The sequence below is a fragment of the Cyrtonyx montezumae genome, unplaced genomic scaffold, assembly GCF_038088225.1.
Source record: "Cyrtonyx montezumae isolate F1298 unplaced genomic scaffold, pur_monq_1.0 scaffold_18, whole genome shotgun sequence".
NCBI lineage: Eukaryota > Metazoa > Chordata > Aves > Galliformes > Odontophoridae > Cyrtonyx > Cyrtonyx montezumae.
In genome coordinates this window covers 7,785,849-7,811,866 of record NW_027071914.1, presented here as the reverse complement: position 1 = coordinate 7,811,866, position 26,018 = coordinate 7,785,849, and the positions used below count along the sequence as shown (strand labels likewise).

At 38.7% G+C, this 26,018-nt stretch overlaps 1 protein-coding gene across 4 annotated transcripts; it reads right to left on the bottom strand.

Moving 5' to 3' along the window:
• Nucleotides 1-1,744: 1,744 nt before the first annotated feature.
• Nucleotides 1,745-24,041, bottom strand: FBXO38 (F-box protein 38). 4 transcript variants are annotated; one of them, XM_065734518.1, is made up of 22 exons: nucleotides 23,963-24,041; nucleotides 21,088-21,229; nucleotides 20,045-20,178; nucleotides 18,814-18,977; nucleotides 18,244-18,409; nucleotides 17,740-17,877; nucleotides 17,339-17,476; nucleotides 17,105-17,198; nucleotides 16,600-16,730; nucleotides 16,126-16,296; nucleotides 15,278-15,420; nucleotides 14,455-14,677; nucleotides 13,649-13,768; nucleotides 13,035-13,226; nucleotides 10,577-11,296; nucleotides 7,449-7,549; nucleotides 6,676-6,778; nucleotides 5,488-5,654; nucleotides 4,344-4,489; nucleotides 3,421-3,524; nucleotides 3,079-3,192; nucleotides 1,745-1,938 (listed from the first exon to the last, which is right to left on the bottom strand). In XM_065734518.1, exons 2-22 carry the CDS (start codon nucleotides 21,213-21,215, stop codon nucleotides 1,760-1,762), a joined length of 3,576 nt encoding a protein of 1,191 aa, XP_065590590.1. In that variant the 5' UTR covers nucleotides 21,216-21,229; nucleotides 23,963-24,041; the 3' UTR covers nucleotides 1,745-1,759. The 4 variants fall into 4 exon arrangements, 3 of the variants coding, with proteins under 3 accessions (XP_065590590.1, XP_065590589.1, XP_065590591.1); XM_065734517.1 differs by lacking the exon at nucleotides 23,963-24,041 and having other exon boundaries at nucleotides 13,050-13,226; XM_065734519.1 differs by lacking the exon at nucleotides 23,963-24,041 and having other exon boundaries at nucleotides 18,814-18,901; nucleotides 21,088-21,172.
• Between the last annotated feature and the right edge of the window lie 1,977 nt (nucleotides 24,042-26,018).

The following is a 26,018-nucleotide window of genomic DNA, read 5'->3' as shown; positions in this document are numbered from 1 at the left end:
AGTGAATATATTAACAGCATTGACAGGCACCTCTCCTTCATTGTTTCCACTCAGCACCATTCTCTTCCTCTTATGTAATGTATTTTTAGTTACCACAAGAACTTCTGCTGAGGGACACATATGGAGAAAATGAGTACTGATTTTGCTCCATCGAATGGCTTTGCCTCTCCAATTCTGCAGGGCTAGAAATCCTTGTTAGTCACATTCACACCAACGTTCAAAGAAGTGAGATCACTGACAGCAATGAGTAAAGCTGTATAATAGCATGAACTAATTTGCTTTACAGCTTTTACCACAGTTGTACTTTTGATAGGCTGCTAACTTTGTAGCTTGGAAAAAAAGCATAAGCAATACATGAGGCCACAGATGACCACGGTGTACATTTGAAGGTACATTTGTGCAGTTGTAGCTGTGTATGCAGTGTGCTGGCCTTTCACAAGTCTCCCACTTCCCCCGGAACTTCAGTAATAGCATATAAGCCAGCTGGTTTAATAATAATAATAATAATAATGTGTGTGTTTTTATGTGGGATTGCTGTGTGGATGCTCATGGACAGAAAGGTAATCAATTTTAATTTGAAATTAAGTGTAGAGTTTTGGTACACTATGACTGTAACTTTAAAAAAAACAAGCAAACAAAAAAGCAGTATTTGTCCAGGGAAGAATTGTTACTCCCATCTAGATATTGCTGACGTATGCCTAAACACAACTCTGTCACAAGGACTTCAGTGGGGTGTATAGTGAGTGACACTCATATAAAGGACTCGTAGCAAGTTCTGGACACATGCACTAAGCATCAGCATCTCTGAATACTGTGGAAGGAGAGGCATTTTCTAACTACAACAAAACCAACTATTCAGGGGCAAAGCACAGCAGTATTTACTGACCACATGGAAAACTCGCATTCATGAGCGTGCATCAATTGGCCTGAAAGCTCACTGAGCCAGATGACCTGTATGTTTTTCACAGTTGCATCCCTGTCAGTAATTGCACATACCCCTTCCTGACTGTCTTAAAGAAAATTCTCACTTCAGCTAGTAAATTACGCACAGATTTCCATGAGAATGAAACCAACAGATGAATAACTTTTGCACATCATGAGAGTCAATACATTAATAAAATGAAATCTAATGGTACAAAACGTATTGAATTTATCTTGCACAGTGCTAAAAGTCTTCTTTTCAAAATGTTCCTTATGAACTCTAGAAACTACCACAGATCACCACCTTTGCTACTTTCTTCAGCTCTTTGCAACGACTGTAATTCTCTCCCTTTGAAAAACACGCACAAGACACAAAGATTGTGCTCGACAGGTTTACTCAGACTGGACTCTTAAAATGCTCAAGAAAAAGGCACAGATTAAAAGAGATTCTGTTGACTCTTTTGAACACAGCAAATGGGAGTTTGTTTATAAGGAAAAAAAAACAAAACCGGCAATGAACTGTATGGGCTGAAAAATTCAAATATTCTTCCCTGCTCCTAGTTATCGGCCTTCATTAAAATGGAATTTAAATTAAACTGTATAAACATATGAAATAAAGTCTCAGTATTAGGAAGTTTTTTCTTTTGTTTTACCTATGTACAAACCTTAGTATACAATTTTTACTTTTCATTATACATTTACTACACACTCTTTCCAAGCGGAGCAAGAGCCACTGCAACGTATGTGTTTCAAAAAACTGCTCTGCCTTCAGAAAGAATCCAGCTGCTTCCTTGGCAGGTAGCACCAAGCGAACTTTCAAAGAGATGACGGGATCCACTCAGATGTAATCATCCTCGACTGGCTCACCGTTGACATCACAGTAATGAATGAAGATAGCCACCACACGCTGGAATACGCCCTTCTTCATCTGGCGCAGTTCAGAGATCTCTTCTCCTATTGTTTCCATACAGATGTCTGCAGACAACTGTCCTTTCCTCCGGGGTGCATAAATAGTAGCTGTGGAAAGTGTAAGAATAAAGACTGTAATCCTTCCTATAAAGGAATTCACAGATTTACTTTGCCTTCCTCTACCCTCATTTAGACTTTTCAATAGCAATAATCCTCATTTAATATACACTAAGTCCCCACATCTGTGGGTGGAGGGGACCTGAAAGTGTAACAGAGCCTTCCTCCTGAGACTAATCTGACATGCTTTCAGGTTACACGTTTCATCAATCACTTAAATATTGTATAAACAAGAGTAATTAAGGATGAAGCAACTGTCTTTTCTATGGCTTTAACATCCTGTTTACACCAACTACGCCTTTTAAACAAATATATATCATTTTGCTGATGTTTCAGACTACATACTGAATGACAATCACAGAGTTCATGAATCAGTTTAAAAAAATCAGAGACACATACAGCCAAGACAGGCTTCTTACTCATCCTCTTGAGCTTCATCCCTTAGAAATGGTGCTACATACTTCTACCTGAAGCCACAGCGGTTAATACCTCTAACCCACATCTTCTCTGTTCCAGAGTTTTCAAGTTAAGCTCTTTCCTCATTTCTCCCAGAGCTCTATGAACTACACTCTTCTCTCTGCTGGACTCTCTTCAGCTTGCTTCACATTTCAGAAAACTAAGCCAGAAGCATTACCACAGCTAAGCTCTAACACCAGCAAACTCCAGAGAACTTGAATCACTGGGACTATGCATCACATTACTTTTGTGTGCATTTAAGTGCACTCACTCCAGCTGAAGTATTCTCCTTTTTTGTTTTGGTACTTATCCAAACTCTGAAACATCACTACATGGAACTTATTTTGCTAAGATTGCCCACATAATTATTCTGCCAACTGAACACTGAAGTTAATTCTTCTGGGTATGACACACTCATATTTTCAGGCTAAATAATGGAGAGCTTTTCTGATCTGTCATAATTAGGGGTCTTCAGATGTTCAATACACTCTTGCACTACTATATTCTGTCAGCCCCCCTTCTTGTCCAGCTCTCAACACTGTTACAAGTGGTTATTTATAGTCTACAAAAATAGTACAAGAATTAGAAAACCAAAACAATAAAGAAAACAGATGTCAGATTTGGACCAAGCAACAAATTAAAGTTCGTCAAAGGTTCCAGCAAAAGACTGCTCACTTCTCTCATCATCCTCAAAGTCGTATCTAGCATAGCTGTTTGGCTCTGCTGTCCTCAGTGATCTCAACCACGGGAAATCAGTAATCATGGAGTAAGGGGCACCATCCACAATGCCTAGAAGACAGACAGGATAAGCTCATAAGGGAGATGGCAGCATACCTGTGGCATCAGCACTCTTGATCAAGAAGCATCTTTTCAACATAAATTCCTCCACTCTGTGCTAAAGGCCCTCCACTTCCCTCACAGAACGATTACTTGTGTCTCTTATAACGTGATGCAATCAAAGTTACTTATCTTAGCAAGAGAAAGAGCATCAACTTTCAGGTCTCTACAGACACACACCTTCTAGAGTGTAAATATCTCGTCCCCAAGGGTACTTAGTGTATTTCTTCAGGTCTTCTTCAGTTCGTGTTGCTTCAGGGAAGAACTCATATTTAATAAGCTCTCTAGAGAGATGGATGAAAAGATTACAGCCAGTATTGCTTGGAAACGTGAAGGGAGGAGGAAGAAGAACCAAATGGGAAATCTTACTACATAACCTTTACTTTAATGAGCCTGAATCCATAGAAATGCTGCTCTAAGACCTTCACACAAAGAAAGTATCCAGTCCTTTCACTTTTGAGTAACCACAGAGAATATGTCTTGTTTAGATCAGGAAATGAGTTAAGGTAACTTTTACACATAGCTTCTACCTGCAAAGAACGATCCAACATTGCTGCATCTAAAAAGACCTTCAAAAATACATTTGTCCTTTTAATAATTTTAGTGACAAACCTGGACAACAGAAACACAGATTTGCAGTATGTGGATAAAAGCCATTGTATACAACACTGGGAATTTCTGCTCTTTAGTAATGAAGTGAAACGGACTGTACATCATCTTTTCCACACACTACTATTACTTCTTGAAGGAAATCGGTCTTCTCTTTTTTAAAAGAAGAAATCTATTTTTCCATGTGAAAATACTCCTCAACCACCCTGACTCCTTCAATGTTAAATTGCATTACTACTGTACGGAATAGAGCTGGAGAATTCTACACTATTTTTCACATGACCAGTTTTATTTAATCTAAGTTTTTTGTTCAGTGTATTTTGACACTGAAATGATATAATTGTACCATGTAGAATTCAAACTTCACTAGCCAGCAGACTATGGTTTGTTTGTTTTCTAATGCTGCAACAGAATACTACAGTCTACAGCTAATTGCAGCTTTGAATCAGGATTGAAAATGCTTTCCATAAAGCTACTGAAGGGCAAGTACTCACTGGTTGATATTTGCTATTGTGTCCATCCAGCTCCGAATGCGCACCTTGTTGCGGACGTTTGGTGGGTTACTGAATTCATGAATTATGCAAATATGGTAGGGATAAGGGCCACTAAATATCTTCTGCTCAAGAGTCAGTGTATCAACCTGTGAAAGAAGACAAACAAAGCCCCATAACCAAGAGAAACAAAGGAATTTGATTTTAGAGTCAAATGCAGATATCTATAAAATCTCCCTAATTTGGGGGGAAAATTAAATGAAATTTCAACAGCATACATAATGAAATACATGAGTAAAACTTTCCTAGCACAACTTTACCAGTGACAAATTCCTAAGGAATTTGGTGGGAAATCGTATTTTCTGATGAGTTTTCCCAACTCCAGTGTACATGAATCCCTTTAAAAATTACACAACAGTCTGAACTACATTCACTTGCTCAGAATTGTCTCCAGTCTAGCTGTTTTTAGTAGTATTACTACTGTCCTTTAAGATCTAAGATTCAAAGAAAGCTGGTCTTGATATCAAATCAGCCCTCCCTCATTGTTCAGGAAAACTGACCCAGAAACTTGCATTACTTTGCATGAGACCACTGTGCAACACAGAACATTCTAGTCTGAGTGCAAGTCAAAAAATAGTCTGGAAGTCAAGCTCTCTTATTTGCTTGTCAAAATGACCTCAGCAACTCACTAATGTCACTGATTTGCTCATGCAGCTTTCAGCTTTACAGCAGTACTTAAAACATTAATCGCTGTTACTCAATCTAACAGAACATCAGTAAAAGATTTCAGATACCCACACCTATGTCATGCTTCTGCTTATATCTAACTACAAGTTGTGTTATTAGCATCTAGGTTCTTAGAGTTACCTTTAGTTATTCAGTTGGGAATTAATTCAATGCATCATGATTTTTTTTTAATATCTTGTAATGCAATGACTATTGGAGATATTAACATTAAGTCTTAAAATTCAGTATCATCCAACTTCCAGAATCTGCAATAAAAGCCTTGATGGGACACAGTTTTAATAAACAAGTTATTGTAACATTCACATTTCTTTTATTAATTGAAGAACAAATGAAGACAAAAGAAGAATACAAGTAAAGAACTTCAGCTCTGTTTGTAATTAAAGGGAAATTGGCTGCATACCTGCTGCATTGGACGAAGGTAAATGATACGGTTTCTTTCTGGTGGCATCCTGAGAATCTGATCTAGGACCTGATCCATGTTTAACTTCTTGCACTGGGCATAGTCAAACCGATTCACAACTGGTGCATTTTCTACTTTTAAGTGTTTCAATACCCGGCACCTCGTAGCTATAAAGAAGAGAAAATTATTAAAATAATCAGAGGATACCTAGAAATAATCTACTGAAACAGCTTTCTCTTTTCACAGATTTTCAAAGCAGACTGTTTCAAAAGAATGCAAACAAATAATGTAAGAAACAATTACTCAAGTAATTTGGATATCTGGCAACTTAAGTATATTGAAGAAATACAGTATCTGTTAACATCTTCCACATTCAGATCAAACTTGAAATTTGTTATGAGTCCTTTTACAAAAAGCCACACCAAATTTAATCTAACAATACCCTTCCCTCCTCCTTTGCTTCTTTTTAAAAAGCCCCTTGAAGCTTTCTGTATATCCCTACAATTGATGACTTAAACATCAGATCCAATATAGAGCATTGCAAGGTAAAAGAAAGCTACTTCCTTTCCAGTAATCATGCTCACATCATCAAAATCTAGTTAAAAGTTAATGTATGTTTTGGAAAGTATTCTGGAGTAAACAATTTCTTCCTTCGCTGTTAAACAAAGATACTTCATTTCAGAAGAAGACACGTTGCTAGATATTGATGTTAGAAGAAACAATAAATGACACAATGCTTCACTACAGGACTAGTCATACAACCTGGAATGTGAATCTAATGCATCTTAAGTGCCACAATTTAAAACAGATTTTTATCATGTCAAGAGGGAAGATATCATCGTGTCAGCTAACTAATATGTGGAAGCAGGAAGAAATGAGAGACAACAAGGTGTTTTAAAACTAATGTCATCAGCTTCCAATTGTGTTATCTCTCTCTTCCACAAATATCTCCATCTTCATCACTGTCATATAATTTCAATTGTTGATTTCTGATATTAATCTTTATTAAATCTGTTACAGTTTGTAAGGAAAAGGACATTCAGATTGACAAACAGCAATTCTAAATATCAGTTTGATTTGTAGCATAGCAGCTAATAAATAGAAAACAAGCAATGGATTAACTTTACTTCCTTCAGAAACGTCTAATGATCCTAGGTGGAGGAGACAGGCATAACATTAGCTACACACCATGTATGAACATCATTTTGGGGCAGTCTTTCAGAACCAAATCTGTTATTCCACAATTGGTCAAAGTGATTCCAACAAGATTTTTGGATTTCAAAGTCAGTACCTGGTGAAAACAAGCAAACAAATCCATAACAGCATAAAAAGAAATAAAACAAAATAAGCTGCTACTGCCAGATATGCGAAGATACTGATGGGATACTAATCAATATGTTACCACTTGGGTTCACAAGCATTTGAGATGACTAGACACCTAATGACAAGCAGAAAAAAAGACTTCATGCTGATCAACGTCACAAAATGTAAAAGAATAGTTTTAAAGGGAAGTGTCTCATCAGAAAAAAACAATTTCTATTGGAAAATGTACCATCTATCAGTTATTTTCAGCTTGCAACAGTATAACTGAGCTGGTATTTCTAGAGGTAGTGACATATACCAGGTTCCATTTTAACAGCAGTAGCCTATGCTGTTATTTCAAAAATAAAATGCCAGAGAACAAAATTTCCCCATGCACATCAAGGACAGTATGGGAAGGCAGGATTTTATGCAGCACCACAGCTGTGAGCATCTGACAAGCTTCAATTTTAGCTTTAGCCTTTAATTTGCTCTTCTCAAGCCAGCCCAAGTATGCACCCAAGACAGAATTTTCCTACATATAGACAGGACTACAGAGAACAACACCATCTGGCCCTAAAAGACAAACCTGTGTTACTCTACTGCTGTTTGTGAGCATCCCTGGTTGATAAACTTGTAGCAAGAGAGGAAAAATAACTTACTTGAACATGATCATCCTCAATCACTGGGTCACTTGTGCTTGTGGACTTGTCAGCAGTCCTCTTCCGCTTCGTGGTTTGCCGTGGCCTTGGCTTGGTCGCTTCTGAGAACAGAGAAAAAAAACAAGTTTTCCCTGTTTACATTTCAAGAGAACAGAGGTATATCCTAGGTGAAAACATCCATTAAGAACACACATTTTTTCTTTATACAGCTAGATCAAAATATGTCTGTCCTGAAAAAAAACCTATGTATCTTTCCCTTGCAACAAAACACTTTCAGTACTTGAAGGGAGCATATAAACAGGAGGGAGAATGACTGTTTACATGGGTTGACAGTGATAGGACAAGGGGGAACGGTTTTAAACGAAGACAAAGAGGAGATGTAGGTTGGATGTTAGGTGGAAGTTTTTCGTGGGGGTGAGGGCGGTGAAACAGGTTGCCCAGAGAGATTGTGGATGCCCCATCCCTGCAGTCATTCAAGGCAAGGCTGGACGTGGCTCTGGGCAGCCTGCTCTAGTGGTTGGCGACCCTGTCAATGGCAAGGGGTTTGAAACTAGATGACCTTTGAGGTCCTTTCCAACCCAGGTCATTCTATGATTCTGTGAAATGCATTTTCAAGTTTGTTGCTCTGAATCATTTGTGTAGAATAACCTGGGGATTGGGGTACTGTTTACAGATGAAAACACTGAAACTACTGGTCCAAAATCAGGGATAATTAACCAACAAAAGAGCAGACGATGGTTTCTTAAGTTACATTTGGTTCTCTGCAGCAAACAGAATGCTCTTGATAAATCCAAGAAACAAAATATCTTTAGTGTTTTAAATACAAGAAATAACCTCAAACTACCTGAAAGTCTGTTTGTCGTAACTGTCATTGAGTTTTTCCTGACACTGCAAACAATGCCCTAGTATAAATAGTCTGAGGTCCCCAAACAGCTTCTTACTCTATTAAAATGCATCAATTATCAAATTAATTCTTGATTTAAAAGATAAAGCTTTGAAAAGAATCCCCACCCTTATTTCCAAGTCAAGAGAAAAAACAAAACCAAAAAACAAAACATGCCCTAGAATTTTCTTTGATTAAGAGATCAAAAGTATCAATTATTTTATTAAAGTGAATCATTCTTCAACTTTCTTTTTTTGTAAAACAGATGGCATGTTTACAAAGACGCATAATCAAGATAAATGTGCAAACTAATAGACACAAAATACTAACTACTCTAACATCACTACTAACAAAAAGAAGTCATTTTTCATGTATGCAACATCATCAACTTCCAATATATGTGAACTATTAATTACAAGTGACATTCAGTGGCTTATGAGCTGCAGAATTTGGCCTAATCCTTTATGGGACCCAGAGGCTGAAAGGTCTGACGTCAAGTAGTTTGTGAATGAACGATCATGAAGAATGAATGATCATTCTCACCTTTTGGTTGGGGTCTGCTTGATTTACTTTTGTTGCTTGTTACTTTTTAACTGCTCCCAGAGTATTGACAGATAGGAAATATTTCACAATCTACAACAGGAAAAGCTCTCCAATTCTGAATTGAACTGCTTAAGATACAGCCCATGGCCTTAAAGAAGGTTCAACACGACATTTTTAAACTCACAAAAAGCCTGCTTCACTGTGAATGAGAACTAACACATGTTAAAATGAAAATATTTACTTCAGGAAAAGTTGTGGCTTGCATTTTCACTGAGGTATAAATCACAGTTACACATCATATTTCAGCCAGAGGTCATTATTGGTGATAATGCTTTCTAAATCTAACTGTCTTTAATGTTCAACTTGTCCCACTGTTTAAGTAATTAAAAAAAAAAACAAACAAAAAAAAAACCAACTTTCTACTATCAAATATAGGTTTGTTTCAGAATCTGAAAACCAGTTCCATTTATGCCAGAATGGTAGAAAGCAGTGATCTTTAAGGCACCTTTCTAGATTATTTATAGAGAAATAATTCAAACTCTGTAACAAAATAATACTAACATCTAACTCACTTATGAAGATAGAGAGGAAATATTTTCTTTTAATTTCTGTAGATCAATATTCAGTCATATTGGTGCAAAGCAGAAAAACATTAAATGTAATAACATGATCACATCTTCAGTCTGAGATGCATTCAGCCATGGAACAATTTCCTACATGATTTATGTTTCATTAACACTTGGGAACATGAAGATAAACTGAAAAGGCGTAAGGATTTACTGTGTTTGAATTATTACATGTTAACAGAGATATGAATCTGCAATCAATTCTTTCTATCTCCAACACATACACACATACAGTTCTGGAACCAGCATGCTTCACCTCTCAGTTTCGTTTTTACTGCCAGGTATTCTCAGCAAAGGATGCTGGGAATATGATGTAATTACAAACTGTGCTATGCCAAACTAAGATGATTATTTTGGCAAGCAAACATATTCAGAAGAAACAACAAGTTCACCTCTTGCATTTATTCTTCTTTCCCAACATTTCCAACTTCATTTCATGCCCTCAGGATTTTTTTTGTTGCTGTTCAATTCATATGCTTTACATTATATGAAATGTGAGCTAATTTAATGAAAATGTCTATTTAACACGTTTGATCATCATACCTTACACACCTGGAAATGAAGTCAAATATGCACGTGCACAAGCTTGTGCAGTATTACAACTCAATCATAATTATGGCTTTTGTTATTGCTTGGTAAAACATCAAACTTTTGCCTTCTTTCTGAGATCTAAGCGTACCTGCTGTCTTCTTCCTCTTAAAGGGAAAATTTTAATGGGGAAGGCAGTCTTACATTTCAATGAATGACAGCCTCCAAGGGAAGAGAGATGCTGTCAAAAGAAGTTGCATTTGGTTTTCAAATGAGTAAATCAAACACTGTTTTGAAGGTATGGATAACATACAGAAATACTCGCAGTGAGAAAAAAGTCAATAGCGCTCTTTCAAGAGATACTTGTAATTTATCCTAGCTATGGCAGTGAAGTCAGTTGTTCTGAACCTCTGAAAACCACCTAAGGTTATTATTCAGTATGTTTCATGCTTAACTTCAGCATAACCTGTGGGTGTTGCTCTTGTTCAACACTTCCTCATAGCAGCACAGCAGATTACTCAGAAATAAACACTGTGTATAGGCCATACCTGACTCTGACACCAGAGGGACATGTGACAGCTTGCTTCTAGCTCTTGTCAGTGGCCGGCGGGGATATTCTTCTTTATACTGCATTTCACAGCTTCTGTGCTGTGAGCCCAAGCTCTCCTCCCCACTGGCAGGCCCACAGGCACTCCCACTAGTCCTCTCACTGCTTGTCTCTCGGGGAGACCCACAGTTCGGCAGAGTCCTAAGTGCAAAATCTGACCCAGTGCTGTTTCGTCCATTCCTGCAGGCACCACTTGTGGATGGGCATTCCCCATCACAACACCCACTAGTCCTCCGCTGTGTGTCCTGTGGCTTGTAGCAGGAACACCTGGAGCAAACAGAGGTCTCCTCAGTCTCTCTCTCGCTGGAACCTTCACTTTTACAAGGTGAGCAGACACACTGCCTGGATTCATCTGCAGCTGTTAGACTGGTGCCAGCACAGTGGCTACTAGCTGTCTGTGCACAGTCAGGGCTAGGAGAAATAGCACTGCAGGAGCTGGATGATCCTGTTGATCCTGTTGTATTCCCACAACTCGGGTAAGAATCTTTGCCTTTGCTCCTTTCAGGCATGTCACTTGCTGCTTTCATGTCTGCTTTAATCTGCTCACTTGTTACTTGACAACCCTTCTCACAGCTGCTTTCCTCCATATGGAACTGCTTTGCCTGGCCCACTTGGCTGGCACTGCATCTCTTCCGCAGGGGTGTCTTGCCTTTACCACTCACTGTAAGTTAAATATGAGAAAACAATGAGACAACCAAATACACGGTCCAAATAAAAACTGAGTGCTACTCTTTTAGGCTTCTTAAAAGAGAATGTAGCCTAGGGGACAATAACAAATCCTGTCATGACCATTCTGCTATTCACAACTCCTTCTGATGTTACGTGAATTAACAGTAATTTAAGCAGTTGCTCAGTTTCTATAAAGTCTTTAAGCTATTTTTGTAGTGGTGTGCTGGTGTGCTTGTCAGTAGATGTGATGTGTGTTTGCCAGAAAGGTTAACATTTTGACAAATGAGCTAAACAGTGAGCTAAAAAGGCCTAACCAGAAAAATATGAAAAAACCTACAATAATAATAGGTTTCTCTTTTCTTAAATCTGAGGAATAAATCTGAGGAATTAAACGATAATGTAGATGTGACAAAAGTTTATGTTTTCAACAGCTATCCTGTTATGTTTTCAACAGGTCCCCTTTTGGACACAAAACAGGTGCTGCTAGGTACTAGACGTTTCAGTTTACAGATGGACAAAGAAACATAGAAAATAGCATACAAATCACAAGGAGAACCTTTAAGTCTACTAACTTATTACTCTCAGCTAATTACACTAAACCAAGCCCCCAAAATATTATTGACTCTACAAAAGCTCAAGCAAATTATTTCTAAATATTCCCTGTCTCTACCAGGAGTTATTTCACCTCCCCAAAGGGAGCCAACATCAACATTGTAACTAAAATACTCTACAGCCTCATGGAAATGTGCTAAAATGACCGGAAAGATTTGGTGTAGGGAATATGCTGGTTACAAGAAGATACTTGTTTCACTGCAGAAATGAAATTAGTATCAGACCAGCACATTTCTCAGCCTTTCACAATACAGGACTTCTATGCAAATTACTAAGCTAAATACTCACCAAGACTTCATACCACATGTGCTTCAACTGTCAATTACTTATAATTTGACTTTGTCTTCCTCCTTTCTTGTGTACATATGAAACCACTTCACTTAGAATAAAAGCTACAGGAAATAGTAAGTCATCTGTGCTGCTGGAAAGACACATGGCAACAGACACGGGCCTCAGCATTACTGCCACAGCTGAACATACTATAGCTGTAGATTTGCAGGAGAGAGAATGCCCTTTTCTGCATCTCTCTATAGCTGCCATACTACTATAAAGCTCTTGGCCTCTGACTCTTAATAATGCATATGCAAATAATAAATACATATATAGACAAACAGTAATCATGAGTACTGTTCAGAAGTGGTGAAGACAGTACTGAACATCATCCTGAGAATTCTGAAGTTCCTATAAAAGTAAAGTTGGTCTGGAAGCATCCCCTCCAGGACAACTCCACAGGTCATGCATGAACTAAAAAGATGGCTACAACTGTCCCATTATTATTATTATTATTTTCACCAGCAGCAATGCTCTGGCAGGTGAATCATAAATACAACAGAACTGCAAATTTGGCTTCACAGACACGATAAATGAAGCACACTTGCAAATAAAGAATGGCAGGTTTCTGCCTGTAGAGCAGTGCAGCACCATTACTTCTGATCTGCCTCTGTACTACTACATGATCTGAGCTCAGAGAGAGATGTCCTTGCATCTCCTTTTTTTTTACTTATAATAAAGAAGAAAAAAGGAGGAGGTAAACAGACATGCCCTTTACAAAGCTGTAAACAAGACTGAAAGAAATGAAGCTTAAGAACAACTTTTGCACCACACTGTCCAGCCCTCACCCAGCTCTTTCACACCTGAGGGTTCTCTAGTTTCCACTGGGTCTCTGGTTTTCTCTTCTCCATCTGAGTAATTTTGTGCAATGTTGTTAGTGATGCAGGCTCTTGTTCCCATGTTTTCTTCCTCATCCTCACTGTCTGAATCATGTACAGTAATAGGTGCTGCTTTTACAACAGGTTGAATGCCACTCGGACCTGAAAACAAAAGAACCCCAACAGTTCACATAAAAAGAAGAATGGATGAAAAGGATGAAGAACTTTTAGAATTCCTTGAAAAAGTTGCAAGAGATGAATTTAGTTCAATTTCGCCTCTTCATTCAACTTTACCACTCATTCTGTGATTTCATCATTAAAAGAAGCATGAATTATCAACCTTGAGTATAAATGTATATTAGTTACCTAATAACATAAGCAGAAGAAAATTGGAAACTGTAATACGGACTTTAAAATAGATTGATTTTTTTCACAGAGGCAAGCTGTACTAGCAACATAATTTCAAATGCACCAGACATTTCACCTGAAATGAAGTAAAATTCAAAAAACAAACTTACACTGAAATATTTAACATATTGAGAAGGAGATACCAAAAGATAGTTTCTTTCCAAAAGCAAACTTACCTGCTTGCTCTTCATCGACCTCCATAGGAACAACTGCCTGGCTGTGAGCGGGGACATTGCTGTGGCCCTGTCCAGCAGCCATCGCTTCTTCTGGTGCCACCTCCTCCATCTCATTTAGTGCTGGAAAGATTAAGATAAGGTTAAAATAAGGAAACAAAAGTAACAAAAAACATTCAATCAACACCTATAGAGTCATTCACCAAGAAATAAGAAACAGTTGCCTTGATCCCTTCACAGTCTTAGGGTTGCACACTGAAGTCTACAGTTCTGAATGATTTGTTCTACCTTTTCTAGCTAAAGCCCTTATCTTTTTTTGAGTTTTCAGGGTTTATTTCTCACAGATTTTCCACTCTTCAAAAGTCTTCTTCCACTGCAGTGAGAACTATAATGAGAATTTACATCTTCATTTCCCGAAATGACATCTGCCTTCAGTGGAAAAGCTTAAAAATATACTATCTCACACTGTGACACACTACCAAGCCCTGACCACAGAAGCCTAGAAAACACCTCACACTCTCACAAATCAGTATCGCACTGAATTTTGACACTGCTAAAATCTGTACTGCCTCAAGTCATTGATTTTTAATGTCCCTGCATCAGCTACTAGATAGAATAGAGAGATGGCTTTTATCAGAGAGGTATCAGAGACTTGAAGACAGCGCTAAGAAAAGGTTAAAAAATTAAAGTTACATTCTGGGAACCATAAGAGAAACAAGTTTTCAGCATATACTCGTATCTTCTCTATGACTCTAGGTAAATGGCAATACATTGACTTCCCAGTAAGGTTCACAAAGATCAGAGATTACCCTCAGCTGCAATCTGCTGCCCTTCAGCTTGCCCATCCTGCCGCAGTTCATTCTCCTCATTTTGGTCATTTGGATGTTGATGATTGTTGTGGTGGATGTTGGGGTTGTTGTTATTTTGGTGATTATTGTTGTTGTCATTGTCATTGTTAGAGTTCTGATTGCTGACTAGGGCAGATGAGACACCGATTCCTGTGCCTGCACTTAAGCCCACACGAGCACATCCCTAAAAGCAAAGAACAACTTTAAAGTTCTGAAAACAGTGACAGACAACCTCTGTAATGTACCCTACTGCCAAGAGAAAAAGCATTCTGTCAGTATAGAGTCCAATATCCACATGAAGAGCAAGAAAACTGTTCCTAATATTTCCTTATCCCATACACTGCGAAAGTGTACCTTAAGTTTGGCAATCCAGAAAACTTTCACTGCTCTATTAAGACTCTTAATGAAAGGAAACTCCATAAACAATACAATCTTAACTTACTGAAATACACATTATACGGTATTAGATGAATTTACAGCAATACAAAGAGGTTATATAGACTTCCTGGAACACAACAGCCTCAAGATTGAACTAATGATCAAGATCATGTTTTCTGGTCAAATGTTTATAAGGTATCATAAATGCCACTGTTTTCTCTACAAAAGAAGCATCATTCTCCCTAACAAACCATGATAATAGAAACTGCAAACCAAAGTAACTTGTTCATCAAGCTATTCAATTCAATTACTAGAACTTTCAGAAGCATGCATAACTGCTGGAGTTCACTGTATTTCAGATGTACAGGCAAAAATAAAGAGAAAACTCATTCCCCAAAATACACACCTTAGGAGGCTCACGGAACATCTGGTCCAGAGAAATAAATTCTAAGCTTGGCAATAACTCGATGAACTGACTAAAGGAATCCAGCTTTATCGCGTGGCATCGCACCAATGTGAGGTCAACCAGTCGGGTCCACCTTGAATGATCTGCAGAAGTGAAGAGACCTATTCCCTTAGGAACTCCTATCTCATTTATTTTTCACTACATTCTTCCTAGATTTTAGAGTAGGCAGCTTCGGTATCTCCATTTTGACTGATACCAGCAACATTCTGGTTCCAAACCATGCATCATCCATCGTACTTATGACAAAATAGGATAAGCATTAGTATGAGGATAAAAAAATATGTTTTAATATCACTCTTTAAGGTGTTTCCACATTGTACCAACCTTTGAATTGTAAAGAAGAGCAGAAAATTAATTCTGTGGATGTTTGATTTAGTTACACTACAATATCCTGTATACAGTTTCTGTGAGGAACATCACAAGTAATTTTATTGCTATTATCCAATGACTGCACAAAAAAAAATTATATTTTCATTTCTATCTCATAACATGTCAGTATCCATATAAAAAAAAACAACAATCTGTTTCCCACTGTCTCCCTAGTACTTTAACCAGCTGAAATATACATAAAATCCAGAGGGCCACTGTATTTAACTATCTTCCCACCACAAGATCCACAAGGATGTGCATTCAGGAAGGATTAAAATAAAAACATGTGTTCTTAAAATACACTTATTTTGCTTTTTACTAAGAGGACTTCATGTTCTAAAAGTTAAGATTTAGCAGGAATTGCTCAAAATACAAGCTATTCACACAATATTTCTAATATTTCAGAAAGTCTGCAATACCTGTGATCCAATTATTTGGGTTATGTAGATGTGGACAGTTGTAAATGACCAGATACTTGATGCAAGAAAAAACTTCATTTACAGCTTTCATACCAATATCTGTAATAATTCCTGGATTTTCAACCACATCAGCCAAGCCATACTTCACCAAGTCCCCATTTGTCATTTTACCTATGGAGAAGACAGTAGAAATAGTGGTAAATTTCAGAAAACTGCCTTTCATAGAATACTTTGCTAATTCCCTATTTCAGTCCAAATTGCAAAGTGGATCAGACTATCACTTCAGTTCAATAAAGCTGAGACTTTCCTAACTTCAATTAGCATTTCAGGACCAGCATTTTGTTGTATGAGATCAGCCTCATTATGGGTAAACTAAACTTCTTTATAATCACTCTTATGCATTGGCTGAAAATACATCAACTATTTCAATCTTTGTATTTGTCAAATAATTTATGTGTATTAAAAATGTCATACACTGTAGTAAAAACTCATCAACATATCCTAGATGAAGAGTTTCAAACTGCGGAAATTCCAGTTCAGCCATCTTCAAAGCAGAAAAAACACCATCTTTGGTCAAGGAAGGCTGGATCCGCACTTCATGCAACCTGAATGCAAACAAGAATTGCTCGTGTTAAGAAGCATTCCCAAACGACTGTTACAGAAACTACTCAAGAAAATGCACTCCGGTAGCAGAATGAAAATATTATCCCACCAATGGTGGGATTAAGAGAACACTTGTATCTTTATAACAGTATTTTGCAGTTACATAGCAGCATCAGAGTAGCAAGACTAAACAGCACAGCACTTTTCAGACACAGTACGATTCAGATGCAGAAAGACCTCCAGTTATTTTAGCCAAAGAGTAGAAGTACTTATTCCTTAAACTTTTGAACGTTGTTCTGCTTCTTCATGTTCTTGAACTTTATTACTAAGACACGTTTTTTGAAAAAAAGAAAAAGAAAGATCTAAAGGGCCATACCTTCGTGCAGCAGTTATGATGAGGTAGCCAAGATCCACTTCAAGTGCATTCTTGCAAGCTCCCAGAACTATAGTGTGCAAATTCCTAAAACCACCTGACAAAAAAACATTCTTTCATTTCATCACACAACCTCAAGTCCTATACATTTCTACCAGTGTTGTCTTGATGAGAGAATCAACCAAATACATCTGTAAGTTTTTAAAATCTATTTCAAGTATAAGAGAAGTTTCATACCTGATCTCCAGCTGTCTTCTACCACGTGCTGAATAAGTCCTCCAAGAAATGGAACACGAACGAGTTCCAGATGCTCCAAATTCCGGGCAGAAGCCAGGCCCGTCACTAGGGGAACATACTTCAGAGAATTTGTGGGTCCTACACAGAACAGACCAATATTTGTAAAAGGTTGCTCACATAATAAAATTAAACATATCATATTAAATAATTCAAAGACGTCAACAGAATTGCACAGCATCAAATGACTGCATCAAATAATGCAGAGGAGAGGGATATATCTCTGTATAATACCTTAAACAAAACAACTCCTCTCAGATTTCCATTTGCAGTTGGTAGCTAAACAATTTTAACAAAATTATTAGGTTTGCTATGTGCAAAAACCATAGATGAATCCCTCTTACCTGCACAATTTCTCATTACAAAAGTGCGTAAGCTGATACAAAGGAAATCTTTAAAAGGCTGTGGTTTAGTGAGTCTCACCCACTTCAAATAAAGGTGCCTCAGCATTGGGATACAAGGAATCTCAGGGACATTCACTCCTAATAATACATAAACAAAATAAAAATTCAATTCAGGAACCGTTTTTAAAAATGTACTTCAAAGTACAAACTCCAGGATAAATTCCTTCAGATGAATACTCTGGCTTTAAAAATACAGCGTCTTCTTTGCTACATCACATGTGATAAAAGCTATAAACATTTTGAACACAGGTCCTTCACCTCAGTTTGTGAATACAGTTTAAAAATTTACCTTTTTGCTATCACACATATTGCAACAGATATTTCAAAAAATTCCACAAAACCAAGTTTCCTCTCTTTAAAAAAAAAAAAGACAATCTCTCAGAGTTTCGAAGACTTTAAATTCACCTGTGATTAAGGCATTACACATCACCATTAAGCACTTACCTACTAAGTGCAAAGTCTGAATTTTAGCTCCTATAGGAATTTTCAGCTTGTTCTCAGGAGGAATTGGAAAAGCACCATTACGATTACGAAACTTCCCCAGAATATGAACTTGTGGCATGTATGTCCAGATAGCTTCCACCAGCTCTAAATGGGAGGTCTCAACACCCTGGATAACAAGAAGTAAATTAATTGCTTAAATAACAATAAGCATAAGCAATAAATTTAAGCAACCATATCCTATCAGTCATGTAAATTTCTCAGTAACACTCCATATATAATGCAGTGTGTCATTTTTCTGAACATTTGCAGTATGAGTTATCTTTTTAAGAGCAAGAGGGATCACAGTTTAAATTCATGGCTGGACTTAGCATCACCTGTGACTCCCACTCATGCAACTAAACAGTGTACTTGTAAGCACTATTGGCTTGCTTATACGGTCACAATTAAATGCTGTGCCAGAGTATAAACTCTAAATATGAATGTAAAATCCTGTAAGCCATGTTTCTTCTGTTTGGTTAACATGGATTATCTCAGTCGTTGAATGAATCTCTCTTGTATCTAACCACTCACCAACAGATTTGGGCAGGCCTGCAAAGCCTCTAGAACTCCAGGAATACTGAAAGCTTCATGGCCGCGAACTCTGCGTCTTTCAAGATACCTGGGATGAAGACCATAAAGTTGTTCAATGTCTGGCATCTTCCTCAGCAGCGTTAGGAAACTGGAATCAGTGAAACCTAAGATGACAACAACAGATTTGGTACTTGTGTAACAGCAGACACCTAGCTGTAAGGGGAAAACCAAACGTGTTGTCGTTTTTATATGGTAATGTAAATTCTAATGTGGAAAGATGTAATCAGTGAAGCAATAGCTTGTCATCTGCTTCCATATTATAGAAATTATGACCTACATGCCTCCGCCTTGAATTCTGCAGGCTTGCTATGTCTCCTTCAGTGTATTTGCATAGCTACAGGGCTAACTATACTTTCTCTATCTTGCCTCTATCTTCTCTTGAATTCTGTTTATTGGCTCAACAACACCCAGCCAGATCAGCTGTCTGTATCTGTCACTATTTAGCACAGCTCACAACTCACCAAAAAAGAAAAGAATTTTTTTAAAGCAAAGAATTATTTTACTCTAACATAAGACAACATATAAGAAGGATTTAAAACCAGTAAATTATCTGTATTTACATCTGTCTTTGGTTAGGTGTAATCGTACCTAATATCAGTCCTAATAAATCTAACTGCAGAGTCTCTTAAGTTTTAGAATTCATTTACTTCAGCTCTCACCCCCAACAAACCTCAGCCAAAATCCAAACACTCACAGGGGTGACCTAAGTTGCCAAACTTATTTATAGATCTGAAAATGGCTTGACGTATAACATCAAAACTTATTTATTCTTACATTGTAAAGTGGTGGCAGAGGAGTTGCTCTCTCATTCCATTGTACTTTTTCCTGCCTGCATGCAAACAGACTCTTCATGGATAACCCTTGGTTTAATTCCCTTACAATAATCAGACAAACACAGATTGTATTTATAGACTGCTACAGAGAATCCCCATTTCTGCTACAGTAACATCCTATATGTATATACACACACACACACACAAAGGCAGATAAATTTTCCAAGTCATGAACTTGTGGAAGCCATCCAAACCACACAATAAGACAAAAAGTACCCAATGCCTAACTCTTACTGCTTTTGAAAATTTACCCTGTACATGTCACTATAAATAATAGGACAGCATCCACAGCCAGTTTTGTTCAATAACGCCAAATCTTGAGTGAGTGAATTACTCACCAGTGGGCATGTATTCCCACCAACGGCCTGCACATAAATCCACAACCTTCACTACTCGCAGATAAAGAGTGACTGCTTCCTTCAGCTTCCGGGACAGGCATTCCATGCACATGATATCCTGCAAGGGAAGGTACCTTTGGGAGAGGAAAAAACACTCCTCTGATTTATCAAATGTGGATTCCTTGAACTTTTTCCAGAATAAAGAATATCTCAAGGATGCCTACATAAATCCATACATTTCTAATGTCTAATAACATTAATTCAAACAGAATTTTCACACAGTACTCTGACAGAGTGCGAAGTTTGGCTACAGAGAAGGAAACACCAGTTTCTGATGCTAACTACAGGATATTTAAGGTACAAATCAAACACTGAAGTGGGGACGTGTTTTAGCTCTCTAATGAATACTGTCAACCACACTATTTGCCACAGAAATTTTTCCAGTTTAGTCAAAGATATTTTCCTTTTCTAGTACATACTATCGTGCTCAATTTGTAAATATTTTGTGGGAGCTATTGTTTTTAGAGCACTTGTCACAAAAATGCTATCTTTTCAATATAATTGGCAAGGGTGAACATCTTGGAGAATGACTGTGATACAGGTGAGGTAATACACTCATCCAAGTTCCCCTCCACATGCACTGTGGAGCAGATAGAACTTCAAAAGAAGCCCATCAGCTGTGTAACACCTGAGACACATTTCCGCACTTAGATCAATATGTAAGCATCTGTTATCACATGCTAATGAACAAAATTAAATCATTCTGTTGTTGTTTCTTATTTATTTTGCTATTCACCATATTCATAAGTTAACTTTCAAAGTGTCTAACTGAATTAGTGTCTTTCCAAGTGTCTAGATGAATTTCTCCTGAAAGACTTATCCCTCACCCCTCGTAATTCAGTTTTTAGCCAGCAGTTCACAGATGGTACCTCAATACTTTCTGAACAGTTTGTGACACAAGTATCAATACAGGCAATATTGGAACACAAAACAGAAAACAATAAAATAATAAATGATAAACTGATTTCTGACAAGCTGCTCACCTAAAGATGTGGCAAAGCACTTCATGGGAGAGCTGGTTCATGTAATCTTTTGGCTCATCAGCTTTGGTAGACTCAGAGCCTTCTCTGTTCACTGAGCATGGCTTCACATTTTTCCGCCTGGGACCCATATTTGCAATGATTTCTGATGAAAGGAAATGTTCACATTATGCAAATTCAGCACAACTGAGAGAGAAAAGGACTGAGTAGAAGACAGATCATCTTAAGCTTACTTGATAAAAAAAAATAAGAAAATCAGAACAAAATCTGCCAATAAGAGCAAACCACAGCACAGTTGAATTAACCAAAAACATAGAAACACTGAAAAATTCTTCCAGTAAGTTGTAGTATGCTTGCTATATGAGGTCTCACACATGACTTCCTAAATCTCTAGCACCTCACAGGGAGCAGAGGTGCTCATTGGTGACAGCCACAGGACTTGAGGATACTGAATGGAGTGTGAGGGCAAGGTTGGGAGGGTATTGGAAAAGGTTCTGATCCTGAGAGTGGTGGGCACAGAACAGGCTCCCCGTGGCAGCGGTCACGGCACTGTGCTGGCAGAGTTCAAGTGTTTGGGCAACAGTCTGAAATAAAGCCTGATTTCTGGGAGACCCAGCACGCAGCCAGGTGTTGTACTCAATGATCCTTGTGGGGCCCTTTCAACTTGGGGTATTCTATGATCATAGGAAACCAGTAAGTCCTTTTGAAGATAATGACAAAGGGGAAAATCACTACAGATTTAGTCCTAGATTATCTCCTTTGTGTGGATAAAATGTCTTCATAGATGCCATCCACATACCTGTCATTCAAGATAAATCACAACAAGAGATCACCACATAACAACTAGAGATTTCCCAGTGAAACAGCACAAGGCCTCTACCTAGCAGAAAAACAATTTTCCTTTTAAAAAGCCAGGATCCAGAGAATTCCTGAAAAAAGAAGGACTATAAGAAGTGTCTGGCTGCTCAGAAAGGTTACAACGCTAAACAAAATATTCAAGTAGCTTCATTAAAGATCAAAGTTGCTGAAAAATTAAAAGATCTTGCTTCAGCAGCAGTGTGCAGGACATCCCCTCCCTACTCCCTTTACTGAATTACAGTGTTTGTGCTTATACTGTCCAGCAGCACACACTGGCACAGAAAAACTGAAATAACACTGAAGTTTTATTTAAAAGCATTTATTCTAAGAAATAACAAACACATAGCTGAAATAAATGTGAAATTCATATAACAATATAACTGAGTTAACATCTTATACAGACAAACAGCAAGATAAACGTTTTTACTACTGCTATTTGCTAAGTAGGGCAAAACAGCATTACCTCAGTAAAGCCGTTTAACAGGTTAAATAGCAAAATTCAGTGGATGGGGGAAAACAAATTTCAACAGAAGGATTTCAGAAAATTTATCAGAGTTGTTTGTGTTACAGTGCTCACTGTGATTTAATACACCACAATGCTTGCTTCTAATTATGTCTAAATTGCTCCTCAGTGGATAAACAAAGTGTCTCCTAGAAATCCAAAACAAAATTCTGTGTCCTAGAACACAGATTTATATGCTGGCACAAAATTTGAGATACCGACAGCTTCACTGATCTAATTACTTAAAAGCATGCACTTTCGCACACTTTTAATGCTCTTTTCATTAACAACTGCACAATTAATAGTTACATAGTTAATTTCATATTCAATACTTATATTAAAGTAACATAAATGGCATCCTTTGCTAATGAATAGTATGCAACACATGTGCATTCCTTTGGATTGGCTGGGGCTTCTTGAGCCAAAGCTGAAAATCCTAAGGGTGCTGTCTGTACACATGCATTTCTTTTTAGTGCATGCTGGAAAAGCTCAAAATGTCTGCAATACTGCACTGTAATGTCTTCAAATTCAAAAACCCTAAAATTGACTTTAAACTACTTTTGACATTGGATTCTTATGAAAAGAAGTATTACATGGATTCCAAGTGAATATCAGCTCATCACTCAATTTGCACAGAGCCAGATATAACATAAAAAAAAATCTATATTAACACAGATTCAGGATTAAAGTAGAGGTATTTCAAGTACAACAGAGTAAAAGACGACTGACTGTGATTTGAGGGAAGCAGAAGATACTAAGAGATCAGCATGAAAAGGAAACGCCTAGAAAAAATCCTGTAAGATTTAAAGGCAGCAAGCACCACTTTCTCTAAGGTTGGGCTGTGGCTTCAGTTGGTTCCTACCATTAGATAAAGAGGAAAAAGCCTGAGTCTCTCATGTAGCAGAGTGTTCTGCAAAACAGACGCTACTCTAGGTACTATGCCGACATGTTTAAGGTGCACATATCATTCCATGCTAGCAACCAGACTCAATTTTCAAAAGTAATAATAAAAATAATAATAACGAAGCAGGCAAACTGCTCAGCTCCTGAGGGTCACCCTAAGCTTGAACAGCTCCTCATTATCTCCTCGGTCAGCCTCCCCCGGCCGACACAATGCCCACCGCGAGCGGAGCAGAACGGCCCGGGCCTGCCGAGCCCCCGCGGCCGTGACCGCTGCGGAGACACCGCGGAGGAGCGTTAAGCTCAGAGGGGTGCTCGCTCCGCAGGGGTGCAGCTTATTTTGTGCTGAGGTAAGCGGTTTCGAAGGCACAATCCCTCACTGCTCTCCCGCAGCCAGCCCCAACGCAGCCGCTTCCCCGCCCTGGCGGGCACCCCACGCCCACCCAGCGTCTCCCCGCTTTCCTCAGGGCCTGTCACGCCGCGAGGGTCCCCACCGGCCCCATGCGACAGCAAAAAGGCACAGAGGCGCCGCGCCAGGCCCGGCCTAGCAAGGGGCCGCGCACCGGGCAGACGGCTGCAGCTGACGGGCCGCACCATACCCCCGCCCGGCCCGCCGACCCTTACCTCAGCGCCGCCCTGTTATTGTGGCCGCGGGGGAGGGTTAACCCCGGCAGGCTCTTCCTGCGCGGTCCCTTCCGCCAGCGCCGCCGCGCTTCCGGCGCTGCTTCCGGTCTGGGCGGAGAGCGGCGCGACTCGTCCCGCCCCGTCGCCATCTTGACGTGTCAGCGAGGAGGTGGGGCTTTGCCGCCGCCATCTTGGATGCGGCATCCCTCGTACCGTCTGTGTGTGTCGCGCGGCGGGCGCCATATTGGTGGTGGCAGGGGAACGGTGGCGGTGTGCTCCTCCCTCCCCGCTGAGGTACTGAGACCTAAATTGTGTATTTCCGAAGAGGTGGGGCGGAGGGAAACTGAGACATTGGGTGCATTATCTGCAGAGGCTGTAGCACAGCTCCAGAAGTACTGCTGGCTATCGTGGGAAGTATTAGTGGAAGCTTGCAGTTTTGTGTTTAGTCATTATTTACTCAGTCCGTTCAGATTGTTAGCAGTGGGAATCACGATTTGCTAAACTTACTGGGGGCACAGCTTGTACAAACACCAACAAACTGAGGATCAAAGCCCACTTCTTACTGATCAAACCATTCTTTATTGTGAAAGCCAAAGTGAAAAGAATCAGGTACCGATATCATGATCTTCCCAACATAACCCACAACACTGCAGTGAAACATAAAATAGTTTTTGTTTGACTTCACAGCAGAAGCTGCTCTGTGACTCTCTTTGCTACTAGGAAAGTGCACAGGTACAGGAAGCACTGGGACTGTCTTTGTAGGATCCTACAGCAGATCCTATTCACACCTTAAACCTACTTTTCACTGTTAGCTTTAAAACAGATGCAATGAAATAAGCATACAGGTCCCAGAGAGTATAATATTCCATACAGACACTTTATAGCCCCTCATTTACAGATTACACTGAATAGTTTCTGCCACTGGTTTCAGTAGTTTTTCTGCTAGAGTACCCTTCAGTTTATCTGACTGAAGAATCTAGCCATTATGAGCCCATACAGAGAAACCACCTTGCATCTTAAAAAAATAAGGAGGATAATCTGTATGTGTAATTAATTGCCACAGGCGGATATGAACATATGATAACATTACTGAGTTTTTATTTGCTTGAGTGCCAACCCATTCTTTCTTACACAAAAACAGCTGAACAAAGTAGACCCTTCTTATTGCAAAGCTAGTCTTACTTTCCATGTATTAAACAGAGATAGGCTACAAAAAAAGTCATGTAATTTAAATGTTCATAGATAAACAGTCTCACTGTGGTCCAAAACACAGTAACCTGGGGAAAAAAAAAACAGCATAACTGAAGACTATGACATCACTATCGATTAAGTGCAGGAAGAGGCATTCACAGGTACTCTGATATTACTTTCATCCCATCTGCAAAGTGGCTTCATGGAATGCCTTTTGTTTTTTCCTATTCAGTTATTGTCTCTCTTCATTTTTCTGCTAAACTGAACATAATTACAGCTGGTAAAAAAAAGACAGCAGGAGTACCTACTGTCTAAAGCACACAGGCAATCTTACCAATAACCTGGCTACCATAAAGCATTGCATTCCTAAAAGATTTTTTTTTATAGGAAAAAAAAACATACAGGAAAAGAATCAGTGGGAGAAATGTGTGTAGTCTGAATTCTGTCTGAGTTGATAAAGGAAAGGAACTGGCACCACTGAGATTGAGCATAGTACAATTAACACTGGAACAAACCCTCTTCTTGGCAACATCTTCAACAGCAGCATCCAAGCATTCAGTCCCCCAAATATGAAGAAAGTAAGTGAGCCCTCCCACAGAGAACCTAAGTAAAAAAGGGAAACAGTAGTTCAATCAGTAGGATGAAAACATGATAGTCTTCAGTACCACTGAGAGAAGACTGCAGAAGAATGCCAGACACACTCAATTGAATTAAGGAATTCAGGTAGAGCAGTTTGTTTATATAAAGTTTAGATGATAGTAAAAGCAATTGAAGTGTGCAAAAGGTGAGGTGATTGTGAGACAGATAGTAAAAAACCAAAACTTTCCCACACTCCCAAAAGACACCCAACAACTTATCA